Source organism: Alligator sinensis, unplaced genomic scaffold, assembly GCF_000455745.1.
Source record: "Alligator sinensis unplaced genomic scaffold, ASM45574v1 scaffold181_2, whole genome shotgun sequence".
In the NCBI taxonomy this organism is placed as follows: domain Eukaryota; kingdom Metazoa; phylum Chordata; order Crocodylia; family Alligatoridae; genus Alligator; species Alligator sinensis.
Window position 1 is genome coordinate 1072468 of NW_005842429.1, and position 15889 is coordinate 1088356.

The 15889-nt window shown below is 39.8% G+C and overlaps 1 protein-coding gene across 1 annotated transcript in view; it reads left to right on the forward strand.

Moving 5' to 3' along the window:
* CMTM8 (CKLF like MARVEL transmembrane domain containing 8) overlaps positions 1–15889 on the forward strand; it is a gene marked incomplete at its 5' end in the record, with an annotated part of 57052 nt that overhangs the window by 28477 nt on the left and 12686 nt on the right. Inside the window, one exon of the mRNA XM_025211776.1 lies at positions 13056–13229. Within this exon, the coding sequence (XP_025067561.1) occupies positions 13056–13229 (174 nt within the window). The remainder of the gene's footprint in view (positions 1–13055; positions 13230–15889) is intronic.

The window sequence follows — 15889 nt, forward strand, 5'->3', positions numbered from 1 at the left end:
TGCCTAGGCAGGGGGGTTGGACTCAATACATTTTGAGGTCCCTTCCGACCCTAGCTTCTATGAATCTATGACTAGCTGGGAACAATACAAAGCTAGCAGAACTGCAGAGTTTAATAAGCTGGAGCTGTTTTATTGTTTTGCATCACCAAAAATATAGAACACTAAAATATGTATTTTGCTTGTTTATATTGTGTGTAAAACTTCTATGTGTAAAACTATGGTGTTTAGTAATGATTGCCTTTAAAATCTGGGTTTGGGAATAATAAAATGAGAATTTCAGTGTATGGTAACTGCAAAAATGGGTTATTTTATTTTTTGGTCTAATATCCCTATTAGTTGCCCTTTTTAAATTGGTTTTCCTTTTGCTGAAAAATACAATATAATAATTTCAGTTCACTTCTGAAAGCAATGTTGGGAACCACTGTCCACAATATTTGTTTTTACCAGTTCTGCTTCATCCAAGAGTTTTAGGGCAAAACACTACAAGCAAAACTTTGAATCGGTAACATCAGAGAACAAGGATAAGGTGTTTAATCTGAAGCTGTGAGGATTGGGGGTAGGGGTAGATATTACCACAGTAAAACCCTGAGGAGGTGGAAGGAAAAGGGAGGAGGCGGTGTTCTTTTAATTCATGTTTGTCATGATCATTAAATAACAGACCAGATAATCTCTTTGTAATGGGGTCAGGTTAATAGATTAACAAGGGTGGAGGCCACAGCCTTTTACATGTTCTACCAAGTGCTCTTCCAGATGGGTGCAGTGCCTTCCCTCTGTCAAATTGACTATTATTCAGTAGCAACATTCTGCCTCCATCTTCTCCACCCCTTTTTTGCATTCAAATATGCTAATGATGATTGTAACAATTATGCTTGTAGTTATCTGCAGCTAATACTTGCATATTGGAAAACAAACTACCTTAAAATCTTCCATGTAGGGGATCTGTGAGGAGCCATTCTTTTTGCATCCTAACCAAAAGTGTGAGAGAACTGGAGAGGGAAGAGATAGAGAGAGAAATATCCCTGAGCTCTTTAGGATAGAAAGCCTGGCTGATTCTTTCATTGAAAGAATAGCACGTGTATGGCTGCTATGTAAATACTTAATATTGTAATTTTATTTCAAGGCTACATGGTATTTTGTATATTCTCTATCCTAGAGCCCACCTCACAACAAAAAATATGAAACCATTAGTTTGTAAAGTGTCCAATGTATTCTGGAATGGGTGTGATGATTAATAACTAAACTATGTTTGTCCATGGGTCAGCTGAGCAGATATTTTTCCCCAGCTTGAAGTAGTTTTTTTTATTACTTGCAAGTTGTCTCTCTGTTTCACGTAATACATCTCACAGTTCCACTTTAGATGCAAATTATTTAACTTTTTAGAATTGCTGTCCCAAGTATAAAAGAGGTTATGTTATCTCAAGCATTAAATTTAAATAGGTGTGTTATAGTCCTTCATACCAGCACCTTTAACATCCAATACTCAATTGCTGAGATCTCTTGTGAGAGGGAAGACCAATAGAAACCAGAAACTCACAGCAAAGCACTGTTTATAGTTTCCTGAGTGATGCCAAATTATTCATACAAGTTCAGTATTCCACCTGGTTGCCCCCTTTATCCTGCTTCTGTCTTGTCCTTTCTTTTATTTTTCTTCAAAGATACTCTGTAGTAAGCCTATCATGAAACAAACTCATTGTCTGGATAGGTATGTCACAATTTGCATGGACACTAAGGAAAGACTACATTTTCCATTAAAAAAAATTGTTTCTCTAACTTAACCTCTTGACTCTTTCTTTGTATTACTGGTCTTGGCTCCAGTTTTATCGGTTCCCTATTTGTTGTCTTCATAACTGAAGCAAGAAGTTTTGGGCTGGGGTATGCAACAGAATAAATAGTAGCTTCCTAACCCTCCCAAAATTTATCTTCTACCACTACTGATGGATAGCAAGCCACTTAATAGTCTGATTTATACATTAGTACAAGTGTGTCATGTGACAGCAGAAATAAGTGCAAGAATATGCTTACAAGTCACTTATTTTATAAGAAGTCCATAGATCAAAGCAGGGCAGGTATCAAGAAATTATGACATATTATAATTGTTGGAGATAGAGTTGGATTTTGCATGTGCAACACCAGTTTTGCAACTCCTAATCTTATCAGAAATAAATTCCTAAATTACTGTTTTTCCCACCAAATGGTATGCAGTAGACATTTACGTAGTGTCTTGGAAAGGCTTTCAAATGGGCTTCATCTTGTGAGAAGCCTAGGTAGTTATGGTATAGTATTAGAATATGATTTTCCCAGTAGTTACCAATGAGAACTGTGTATTGTTTTTGGCACCCAGATAAAGGTTATGTCTTCACTGTAGTTAACCTTCATACACTGACACCTGATTATGAACGTTCAAGTTAGTCTAACCCAGGTGTGAGCATTCCTACATGGACCTCTACAAGGGTTGCAAGCAAAGCAGTGGATGGGATCTCTGTCTGTCTGTCTGTCTGTCGCTCCTCCATTAACAAGGTAAGAAAATACAGACTAGATGAGAGAAAGTCCCATAGGGTGGATACATAACTAGTTGGATCATCATGCTAAACAAGTAGTCATCAGTGGCTTGATGTCTGTCTGCATGGGGCTGAGCCCTGCCTGCTGCCACCTGAGGCAGTCTGCACCATGCTCCTGCCCACTTCCCTTAACACCCCGGCTCCAGCCAGTATGCACAGCTTTCCAGTGGGTCTGCTCCCAGTGCAGCTGCAGCAGCCGGGGAGCTACTCCCCACTCCCACCTCCGGTGGCTCCTGCTTCTGCACCTGCTGCACCACTCAGGGTTGGGGGAAGCTTCAGTCAGGCAGTTCCTGCTCCGTTGTGTGGAGCCCTTCAGCTCTAGTTCCTGGCCCCTTCCACCCACTCAGCTGCCTGCAGGTGGCTGTTCGTTGCACCGGGCAGGCAGAGCAGGTGCAAGACTCCTGAAAGCTAGAGCTGGCGCCCTGCACACTGGGGCAGGAGCCACCCAGCTGCAGGTTCTTTTCCCTACCCCTGTCATCCTGGAGTCGTGCAGCAGGAGTAGCTGCTGAAGGCAAGGGGAGCCAAGCAGTGCCTGGGCACCTGCCAGCCACACCAGAAGCAGCCCCGTTGGGAAGTTGTACACACGGGCGGTACTGGCAGTGGGACCGGTAGGAGCATGGTGTGGGCTGCCCCAGGGGAGAGTGGGTGGCACTTGGCCCCATGTGGAGCACTGCTGGGGCAGGTGTGGCCCAGATGGGGGGTGGGAACAGAATGTACCTGCACTGCCGAGGTGAGCTTTGCCACATGTGCCCCCTGTCTTCCCTCCCTCTCCACCCCACTCATACACCCACCCCAACACACTATACAAGAGTTAGATTTTATTTTGAGCTATTATATAATTGTCTCTGTATACACTACTCAAATGAACATAAATCAGGACAAAAATGTTTCTTTAAAATAAAAACATCTATTATAACATTAATTTTATTATCTAATTTTTTTTATCTATAATTTGTTAAAATATTTTCTGAAAGGTTTTGTGTATGGCCCTTGACAGCTCACCAAAACTCATTAAGTGGCCCTCCTTTCAAAATAACTGCCTGCCCCTGTGCTAGAGGCACATCTGTGCTGCAGACATATTTCAGGAAGTGATGCCCTCAAATATATTGCACTACTCTGTGCATGTTACCTTCCAAACCAAGAGGCAGGTTTTCTATGCTCATTTGGCTACATTGCTAAGTAGCCACTCAAGATTTTGCTGTTGCAGAAAGTTATAAAAGACCGTGCCATTAGCAAACTGAATGCTTCTGGATGTTAATTAATCCTGAGTGGCTAGTGAGGAAGAACTGATCCATGTCAGGGTTGAAGTGTGTATTTTTGAAGTACAGTCTGGAATTAAATTTCACATTTTGAAATAAATTGATTTGTGTGAGAGAATAGAAATGGATAGGCTGGAAACTGCATCACCTAGATTTGTAAAATATAAATTGATGATTCTCTGCAGTGCTGCACAGACACTGCTTCCCTGCTTTCAGCTGAGGAAGCAGCACATGTGGGTCATTTTATGTTTAAGGGCTCTGCTGTGTGGTGTGTCATAAGCTTGTGTTGTGAACAAGCTTTAGGATTCTTTCCCAGTCAGCTGTGTTAACTTGCAGAACTTGTCTGTCCTTTTGGGGCAATTGTAGGAAGGACATTGGAGGACACTTCCAACTAAAAGTATTCAGTTGCTACTTCTCAATTGAAAGCGTGCAAGTTAAAAGCTAATTCCCTCAGATGGACAAACTAGTAGGCTGGGGTTAAAGTGCATTGGGATATAATCTAGGTAAAAGTCCTGGTCAACTGTGCAGTGAAGATATATTTTTAAAGGAGATTATAAATACTTTTTGTTTCCAGTGGTATGTGTTTATGATGAAAACTGCATTAAAGACCAACTCTAAGAGGAAGATTGCATTTTATTTAGGATCACTTAACATTGCAAATATCCCAAGTAAATCTTGTTCAGGTTTTCACAAAGTACTGCTATTATTTACACAGTGCAATAGGAAAGTTACAAGCATACAGGAAGCTGCAGCAGGCTGAAGTAGGTTCCTTGTTCCCAGTTCCTTATTTAAAGGCACAATATTTACTTGGAATGTTTTATTTTTAGTTTAATTTATAGAAATCCCACCAAAGTACAAGATTGGTTTTTATAACACTCTGTTCCTGTTTTTAAGGATATATTTTGAGAGAGACTTTTTCTAATTAAGAGGTGATTCAGATTTAGAATATATTAATAATAAAATCCTTCTCTGGTTACCCCAAGTAACATGTTGCTGCAACCATTAGACCAGCCCGAAGAGGCAAGGATGCATCATGCTCTGACCTACAGCCTTGAGCCTTGTAAAAAAGATGAGTTCTTTGTCTTAAGAAAATTATAACCTATGGCAAGTGATGTTTGCTTGCCTTAGGGGTGGACACTTAGCAGTACTATCTGTAACTGAAATGACTCTCCATATGTAGAAGTATTACTTTTTCTTTGAAGGAATGTTTCACCAAGAGGACAAACAAATTGCTAAGTAGCCATGCAAGATTTTCCCATTGTTGAAAACTGTGTGAGAACCTACCTTTAGCAAAAGTGGATGCTTCAGGATGGTGATGAATCCTGGGTGGCCAGTGAAGAACGAATGATTCATTGCGGGAGGTGGGTGTATATAAGTACTTGTATTGAATTTCACATTTCAAAATAAATTGATTTGCAAGAGAGTCAGAACAGGATAGGCTAAGAGACAGCATCACCTAGATTAATAAAATATAAATTAATATAGCCCTTGAATCCTACATACTTCATCTTGAAGCTAAATGGGATCTTTTCCCAACATCTTTAATTTGGTACTCTTTAATGTGGTTCCAGTAAAGGTGAAAGCTCAATGTGTCCTTCCAGTTCCAGAAGGTAGATTGTAATCTGTTTTATCACCTTATTTTTTATGGCACTTGGAGAAAAGGCCTTTCAGAATTAAACTAAGAAAATGACTTCATCATGCTCTAGAGTCTAGATTGATATTTGATTAATTTATCTAGCACTTGCAAGCTTTCTCTGCATTTTATCTTGAAATAATATATATGTAATGTGTTTTATCTAAAAGTGCTGATTTAGAAGTCAAGCAATAAATAGTAATAATTTAGAGTAGTTTAAATGTGTCTTAAACTCTTGATTTCTTTTTAATATGCTTTTGCACAACAAACAAGCAAGTCACATTACTGAAGTAATATTGCATACATTTCTCTAACATGTTAGTATAACACCTGTAAAAGCATATGCTTTTGGATTTGTCCTTTCAATTTTGTATGGTTAGTATGACATGTAAATTGCCACTTAATATTCTGGCATTCTAAGAATTGTTTCTACATCTTTTCCAGGTAATTCTGCTGTTAAGCACAGTGTTTCTTTTGAGAGAGAAATGATCACTCTTTCTCCAATAATCTAAAATTTTCCTTAATTTCCTTTTAAAGCAAAAACACAATGATTGTACTCCCTCTTGTGGTTAAACAAGTAGTCATGTTCTGTAGTTCTGTAGACTAGAGAACCATTTCCGGTTCTCCATTTACTAGAAAATAATCACAAAAACTCTTACATTTGCTTCTTGGGTATGTTTTTTAAATAACTTCAAGTATCTCAACTCTATCATGGATTTGCAAGGAAAAAAAAGTTATAGTATCTGGCAACTTACACGCATGCCTACCTGCCTATGTACCACCCAAAGTACATGAGCAACTTTTCTGGTATTCTTTCCATTATGGAAGATACAGAAAATAATTTTTTTGAGTGATAGTACCTACAAATTTTGATACATAATCCTGTACTGTGAATCTCTGAGTTGTCCACTATGTGAATGTTAACTGCAGCGGGACTTTTCAATCATATCAGATGCACCCAATTATACCTAGGTTGTGGCCCATTTGGTAACGAGAAATAGAAGTCCCTAAACATTCAGGAATAGTCTGCTCCAGACTACATGAACCTATTGAATCATAGTAGTGCTCCAGACTACTATGTTAATGTCCCAGTAAACTACAGAATCTCCAGCTTTCCCTCTGCAAGGGCCACAAACATGAAATTAGGGAGCTACAGGGCAACCAGGATGATATTTCCCCTTCCACCCTCATGATGCAGAGCTTCTGAGACAGAACAGACCCAAGAGGAAGAAATCAAAGGAAAGCAGGTCCCAGAAAGTGGTCTTGGGGCATAGAAACTATCTGTTACACCTCTGGAATTTGTCTTGGGAAAGAGACCCCTTCACTTCCTCACTATTGGATCCTGCTGGTTTCCAAAATCCCTCGCACACGTGTGACCACATGAAGCAAACACCACTCCAAATGCATAGGCCTTATAAAACACTTCCAGGCCTTTCTATTGTTACTTCCATCCATGTCCTTGGCAGCCCTGTGTAAATCCTACAGTGCTCATGCATGTGGGAGCCCTTAGCTGCTTCCATAGACTCACCCCTGGGATGAAAAATGTGAATAATTTCAGGCAAGCATATCAACTATGTTGCAGTTTAGATTTTTTTTAAATTGCTTCTGCCATAACAAGTATCTTTTTATCTTCTCCTTTTAAGGGATGGCTGAACAGCTTTAAATACCCATCCAAACGTTTGTGAAGGAAAAAAAAATGCCATCTGTATTGTGAGCATTACAAAATTTTGCATATGTGGCTCTTGCCCAATAGTTCAAGGATGCCACATTCATAAAATGCTGTTCTTGTTTTTTAGAAATAGTTTTCCGTTCTGAAAGTTTCGCATGCTTTCAATCCCGCATTTTAAGTTTAAAGCAAAGTTTTGGCCATGCAGGTCCCAATTTATACTTTAGTTTCTGACTGTCACTCATAACTCAACTGTCTGTTACACCCAGCATTTCTCAAACCTTCCTTTAAAAAAATAAAACTGCTTAGCTGAAATGTTCATACCGAGGTTTTTAAATAAATATCTGATTTCTCTTAGCATCTCAACTCTGTCAGACTTCAGATGGAGTCAGTACTGCATATTAGGCCACTTATTTAAAGGTGCAAATATATATGTAGATGTCTAATTTTATGGATCCAAGTTTAGAAATATTGATCTTTGTGACCAAGCTATTGCCTCCTTGGAGTATCTGCCAGCTACTGAAATATGTACTATTAATATAATTTATATATTAATGCATTCAAATAGCATAGGTACCCATCAACTAACAGCCAAATCTTAACAGTGAGCCTATATGTAAAATCCCATACCTTAGATTCATAGATTGTAGAGTCGGAAGGGACCGCAATGGATCATCGTGTCCGACCCTCTGCCCCTGGCAGGAAAGAGGACCGAGGTCAGATGACCCCAGCCAGGTGACTATCTAGCCTCCTCTTGAAGACCTCCAAGCTAGGTGATAGCACCACCTCTCTTGGAAGCCCATTCCAGATCCTGGCCACCCTTACTGTGAAAAATTTCTTCCTAGTATCTAACCTAAATCCACTCTCAACTAGTTTACACCCGTTATTCCTAGTCACTCCCTGGGGAGCCTTAGTAGACAGCACTTCCCCTATTCCCCGTTGACCTCCCCTAATAAATTTATAGGCGGCCACAAGATCTCTCCTCAGCCGTCTCTTGTGAAGGCTGAAGAGATTCAGCTCTCCCAACCTCCCCCCGTAGGGTCTATCACGAAGGCCACTAATCATGCGAGTGGCCCTCCTCTGCACCCTCTTGAGATTCCCTGTATCCCTCTTGAAGTGTGGCGCCCAAAACTGGACACAGTACTCCAACTGTGGCCTGACCAGTGCCGCATAAAGGGGGAGCATCACCTCCTTTGTTCTGTTAGTCATGCACCTGCTAATGCGCGACAAGGTGCGATTGGCCTTGTTGATGGCCTTGTTACACTTCCGGCTCATGTTCATCTTGGAGTCAGTTATGACTCCAAGATCCCTCTCTGCCTCCAAGCTGCTGAGAAAGACGTTCCCCAACCGTAGTAAACATTGATGGAAAATACCTAAACTTCTAGTGTATTTCAGAGCAAAATTCCTACATCACATTAAAACTGGCAAAAAAAGAACAAATTGGCAAAGAAATTACACCTTTAAAACCCAGTATCCTCTGTGACTAGCTCTTGCATCCATTCATTTCTTTGTTTTTAATTTTGCTAACTTTCTTCAGACTCTTGTAGCAGGATCCTACTGTGGTTCCTAGCATTATAAATACCATATTTTACAGTGTACAAGTGTACGTGGTGTATAAGTTAACCCCATACATCTGATCAAAAAAGTTAGGATTTTTGTAGATCCGGTGTATAAGTCAACCCCACCTCGCCAGAGCCACCTCCAGGGGAGGCATCAGGTGCTTGAACTCGGCTGTCACCTTGTCCTGGTACCTTTTTTATAAATGTGTGTCCATTGTGGCCAGAGCCTATGAGCTGCAGCCAGGCAGGCAGCAGTGGAGCTCAGCATAGCGGGCTGCAAGTGGCTGCTGCCCAGCAAGTGCTGCTTGTGGCTGCTACTGTCTGTGCCCCAGTGCTGCTGGCTCTGTGGCTCCTGCATCATTGTGCAGTGGCTCCACCCCACTGGCCAAGATATACCCAAGGGACAGCCATTGAGCCATAGATAAGTATCCCCGGGCCAGATTTGACAGGTGCGGGATTTGGGAGCCTAGCCTGGATTCGGGGTATCAGGCAGGGCAGAGGGGAGGCAGAAGCCTGGCCTGGCCTCAGTCAGCACTGGGCCCCTAGACACCAGCACACCATTTCTCCATGGACTGGGTGCGGCAGAGTGCCGGCGCGGGATCTGGCTGAAGACAAATGAACTTGGAAACACAATAGTTTTTTATTTCAAAGCACTGATACAGTGTATAAGTCAAGGTGGAAATTTAAGGGTAAATTATTTTGGCTTCAAATTTTGACTTATGTACCATGAAATACAGTAAGTCTCTTCTCTACTATATTTTCTATAGTGACATGCTCCTAAATCAAAAGGAAATATTTAGCCAACATGAATACATGCCAGGTACTGGTCATAATGAAACACTTACACTCCTTCAATCCTTGAGAAAAGTATGTTTCAGTCTCTTGCTGAGCAAGAGCTGCAACTATTCATATATTATTCTATAGGCACTGAATTAAGTCACATGAGAAGATTCCCTAGGCAATATGAATACTATCCTCTGCTTTATGGTATTGTGTGGCGATTGGTTATTTGCCAAATTCTGAGCTCTTGACCTGCAAGGGATGGGGTTTGAATACAGCTCATCTCTTCATAGATGAGAGCTTTATTAGCAGGTCTGCAGGAAGAGTCAGAGTAGCATTCTGTGCACTTGTAGATGCATTAGTGCTACCCAGTTTCTTCTAAGCCACTGAAAGAGAACAAGTGTCCCAATGGAAACGACAATGGGAATATTATGAGACAGCTCCACAATACTGGAAACTATCACCCTAGTTAGCCTGCTGAACTCAATGAGAAGACAAGCTAATAATGAAAGGCTTGTTTTATCTAGTCTATACCTTGGATGCCTGTGCTGTTTTGATGACTTAGATGTTTTGTAGATAGAGTACTCGCTTACCCATGCAGTAAACCTAACTTTTATGTTAGTTAACTCAATATAGTGTGAATCATCAACCATAAGTTGGTCTGACCTTTTCAGTTCTAATCAAGAAATCTGAAATATTATTTTGGAATCTGTCAGCTCTCATAAATACGTAGTAAGAGTCTGGGTGTAACTGAAAATGGCAAATACACATTACCTATCAAAGATATGATGAATATGAACAAAAAAACAAGTTACAGTATAAATCTGACAAGTTTCCTGGAACAGCGTCTGTTGTGCATCTTAATTACATCCTAGATAAATTGCTTTGCTAGTGATTATTAAAAATTCATTCTTTGGAAAGCGTAAAGCTAGATGAGTGTTGGAAAATGCATGCTTCTGAGAGAGGAAGATGAATAATATCTATTAAGAATATTTCTGAAAAAGTAATGGGCAGCCAGAATATAAAGCTAACTCTAATATGTTTTGCTAAGTATATTTTGTGTGTGTTAATTTTATGCCATTCTCTCTAACCTGAACATTTTCCTTTAAAAAAATTTTTTTTTTCTGGTTTTACTTTTTTTAACCATCCTAGAAACCGTTTGATGGAAACTTTATGAACAAATAGAGGTGCCATTATAGCTGTGTCCTGTATATTGAATTTGGTGCTAGAAAACTTGAGATGTTGTTGTTTTTTTTAATTTTTATTTTTTTATTAGGACAAAGAGCAGTGTCTATTTTACTTTAAAACAAAAAGGCTTAAAAGCCATCATGCTCTTGATGTGTTGCACCTAATAGTCAGAGCTGAGTTAAAGCAGGCTCAAACAATTACTTGTTAGACTTGTTTCTTGATATGATTGATAGATGTTAACTTTGGACTAAAGTGGATGCATATAATAGCAGATTTGTATTCCAAGAAAGATTATTTTATAATGTGATCAGAGGCCTTTTAATTTAAGGTGGTTACTGCAGTAACTTGTTGTTGATCTACTCAATAGGTAGTTTACACAATTAGATACATTTAATGATTGAATTGCTGCTACATGCAAAATTCTGTCAGAATTAAAAACATAATGAACTGTCTGAAACTGATGCTTAATTGGTGGGGGGGGTGTTATTTTAACAGAATGTATATTTAAAAACAAAACAAAACTTAAGGATAAATGAGAAGCTTTGAAAGCTTTCTGTGTGGCAATACTGACCTCCAGTGGTATGAACACAGTTTGTTAGATCCTTGAAGGACATGTTCCGGGACTGGCTTATTTAAGAATGAGAATACAACTGCTAAACACAGAATTTCAATCAAGTATTACTCTTTCTATCTTTTGATTAAGCAAGCACATGAAATTAACATAAAACACAGTAAGAATTCATCAAGCATATGTAACAATAGTATAAAGAGAGACTGAAACAATGAGTCAAGCTTGGATAAGTTAATATTAGGCAGAAAATATTTGAAAATTAGTAGACTAGTGCTTTTAAGCAGGCTTGTGTGTTTCAGGTCAATGGGCCTCTATAGATGCCTGTATTGCAGTGATCTTTTGTTTGACAATTTTACCTTAAGACCGCATGATGTTGAGAGGTTTAATGATGATTATGGGCTCAATCCTGCACCAAGGAAGTCAATGGGAGCTTAACTATTAAATTATATGGGAGCAGCATCATACTGGATGTTCATGGAGCTGTAGCAAAACTTCCTGGTTATTTCTTCCCAATTGTGAAAACCTATATTATCTTTTTATAGTGTTCTTGTTCCATCTCTCACTATTGGGTAACTTGCAGTAGAGTCTAGACTCCAGAGTAGTAATTTTTAGCCTTTATAGACTCAAGATACCCCTCAATAGACTCGAAGTACCTTTTGGAAGATGCCACCTATTCATTTTTATTAATTTTGTTTTACTACAGAATAACGATAGAGCAATTCTGCTTTTGCAAAGAACTCAGACCACAACAGGCCAGAATATTTTTAATAGTATGGATTCCTGCTTGAAATCTCTGGGTTTATCTGGTGAATCATGTTCTGAATACCTAACAGTGCTAACATTGCATGTCACCTTGTGATACCCCTGAAAGGATCTTAAGGTAGGTACACCAGGGTACTGCAGCACCTGGTTGAGAGAGACTGCTCTAGAGGGTGGGAAGGGATTAATTCTAGTTCAAATATAAGACATTTAGATCCAAAACTGAGCCCATTGAAGGCAGTTATTGAAAGGTTTAAAGCATCTATTTTGTTGTAATGCCGTTTTGTTTTTTTTATATATATATAAAATATATGGACAATTTCTAAAACTTATAACTGACGTTTGTTTTATATATTATGGGTAGCTTGTAAATTTATATGCAATTAAAGCATCATGGTCCAAGAAACATCAGTTCACTAATATTGCTAAAATAGTTAAATGTGCTTTGATGCACAATAGCTAATAAGCAAGTAGTCAAACACGCTTATCTTCACCATGACACTTTTAGAACTAATAGAATTAGTGAACTAGTCATCTAGACTGACCTTGTAAACCCAACTCTAAAACCCAGACTGCTTAAAAGGTCAGTCTAGATTACTGCAGTAATCTCTCTGCACAGCAATAATGGCAGCTAGATCTGTTTATCTAACTTTCCCTATTCTGGCTAATATTCGACATCTACCTACTTAATCGTTTGACACTCACCAATAGCTAACTGAGAACTTTAATCCATTTGCATTATTTTAATTATTTGCCAAGAGTGAGTTTAACTATGATCCATTTTTCTACCTCCTTCACCCATTCCCCAGTTTCACTGGATAGGGGTTTTTAAAAAGAAATGAGCTATATCTTCAATAGCTACAGAATCATATTTCCTTATGCAGTTACAGGTGTCTGGGTGCATCCCTCTAATTAGAATCTCTTGTTTTTTCATAAACAGAGTGGTGTGTCTCTTGCACTATATATATTGTTCACTAACATATCCATAATGGACACTTTGTAAAGCTGGATATTTCAACCCTATTTCGTTTGTATGATGAATCTATATGACATTCTTTTTTTCCTCTACACATTCCCTACAGGTGCTAGGTTTGCTGGTCTGGACACTGATTGCTGGAACAGAATATTTCCTATATCCAGCCTTTGGCTGGGTGATGTTTGTAGCTGTGTTTTACTGGGTTCTCACTGTCTTCTTTTTAATCATCTATATGACAGTGACTTATACCAGGATCCCCCAGGTGCCATGGACCACAGTGGTAAGTATGCACAGTCTTTATTTTGGGGGGCTTTTTTGATTATACTCTATTTGGGACACTGGAGAAAGCAAAACACCAATGCACTCCCTATTTGCAATTAAGGAACCTTTAATGTGTTTAATCCTTATTTCTGCTGAGCATCTGTCCATATCCCTGGGCCCTGGTTGTTATAAAATAATTCATCTCAAACTTGATCTGTTGCAGATCACCTCTTCCCACATCCAGTATATTAAGGAGGGTCAGTATAATTGAAAACCTGTTTAGTTTGTATGTCTCCTATTTTCAAGCTGTAGCATCCATTCTTCAAATCAAAATGGTGAGAGAGAAATTAATTTGCTAGTCTAACAGAAAGTCATGCTAACAAAGTGATGAGTAGCCCTGTATAGGAATCGGAGTCTGGTGCCCTGGCTTTTTAGTTCGAGCAGTAAAGGCCCAGAGCAGAGTCATCTAGAGGGATAAACTAGAGATCTCTGGATCTAAAAGCAGATCCTCTTCTACTTCAACTAAAGGAAAAGTGGATTCAGTGGCATTCTTAAACCATTATAAAGATCCTGACCACAAAAGGAGGGGACATGTTACAGCATTTAGTGTCGCACATATATAACATTTTAATTTGCTGACCGTTCTTTCATGTCATCCTTTATATCAGTTGTTTGCCTTACTTGCACTAAATTTTGGGCAAGTAGAGAAATGTCTGAACGTAGATGAAATTCATGAGTGGCTGAAATCCAGATTCAAGGTTTATAGTTTGAACAACCCCTAGTAGCAATAATTTAAGGCAGTGGATTTGTTATAGACATGACTTCCATGATAAAGACACTTTTAGTAAGGGAAATAAGTTTTAAAATTTTTGTCACCTTAGCTAGCCTGCTATTCACCATGACTCTTCCATGAATTATCACAAATGTGGCTTTGCATATATCTAATATAATAGAGTATTGATTTTTTTTAAAGGGGTTTAAACAATTATTTGAAGATTATTAACTTGTTTTGAATTACTGTTGTTGTAAAATAAAAAATACTTGAATATCTTTCATGACAAGTGACTTGTAATTTGTATATGGCGTGCTTTGGCTGTTTAACTAAAACTCTGACTGTTTTGCTGACATATCAATTAGTCAACTATCATAATCCTGATGCAAGAAACCAGGATTATATTCAAATTTCTTTTTAGTTTTCAATTATCATGACCACCAGTTGCTGTTAAAACTGTAGTATGGTTACTGAAGTACTGCATTATTTTGATTACAGTAGTAATGTATCTTGATATGTTTGTTGTAATTTAAAAAAACCCTTCTATCTTTGAAAGTAAGGCACCTCATAATTTTGAATATAGTTTTGAATGTTATATCAATAAGCAGCAGAATCTGGTAAGGTGGCACCTGCCAATCGGTGGCACTGGTCTGTATGGTCAACAACCATGGTGGGATTCTACACATGACTGGTCGGTAGGCATTGAGGGGTATAGGTTGTATAGGTGTGATAGAGTGGGGAAAAAAGGTGGGCGGGGGTAGCACTCTGTTAAGGAGCAGTATACGTCTTCCACCGTCAAGGCAGAGGTGGCGGAGGGGAACGCTGAGGCATTGTGGGTCAGGATCCAGGGGGGGCCAGGGGAAAAGGACTTGGTTGTGGGGATCTACTACAGGCCTCCTCAACAGGATCAAGAGCTAAACAATGTATTCTCCAGACAGCTAGGAGACGCCACACAAGCGAGGGAGGCGGTGGTCATGGAAGATCTGAACTACCCAGATATCTGCTGGGAGGAGCAGACAGCCAAAACAAGCCGCTCGTGGAGGTTCTTACACTGTGTGCAGGACCTCCATCTAACCCAGGTGGTGTCTAGTCCTTGCTTGACCTGGTCTTAGCAACACGGGATGATCTCATGGGGAACATGCAAGTTCACGGTAGCCTGGGAGATGGTGAACTCAACCAAGTGATGGTCACTATCCAGCGAAGGGTGGGTAAAGTAACTAGTGGGGCTAAGGTGTTCAACTTCAGAAGGGCCAACTTTAGCAAGCTTAGAAGGCTAGTTAGTGAGAGGATGCAACTCAAGAATATAGAGCAAATGGGTCCAGGAGGGTTGGAGGTATCTCAAGGGAGTGATCCTTGGGGCTCAAAAGGAGTCTATCCTATTACGTAGGAAGGGAGGTAAGGGGGCTTTTTTGCCCCCTTGGCTGAGCAGGGAACTCCAGGAGAGTCTGGGGGCAAAGAAGGAGATGTATAGACAATGGAAGCAGGGGGCAGCCACCAAGGAGGAATATATCTCCCTGGCACGCTATTGCAGGGAATTAGTTAGACAGGCCAAGGCAGGGCTTGAGCTCAGGCTGGCTTCAACAATCAAGGACAATAAAAAGTCCTTCAGGTATATAGCGGGCAAAAGGAAAGCTCAGAGCAACATAGGGCCCCTGCAGGACAAATCAGGACAGTTGGTGGTTGACGCGGGAAAAAAAGCAGAGCTCTTCAATGAGTTCTTCACTTCAGTATTTCTAAGCACCAACCAAGCCAACTCCCTCACCTTGATCATTGACAGATGTCCACATGGCACCAGTCTGCCTACAGTTAGTTCTGAAATAGTTAAGGAGCTCCTGGAGGAGCTGGATGGGTACAAGTCAGCAGGTTCGGATGACCTCCATCCACGGCTGCTGAAAGAATTGGCCAGT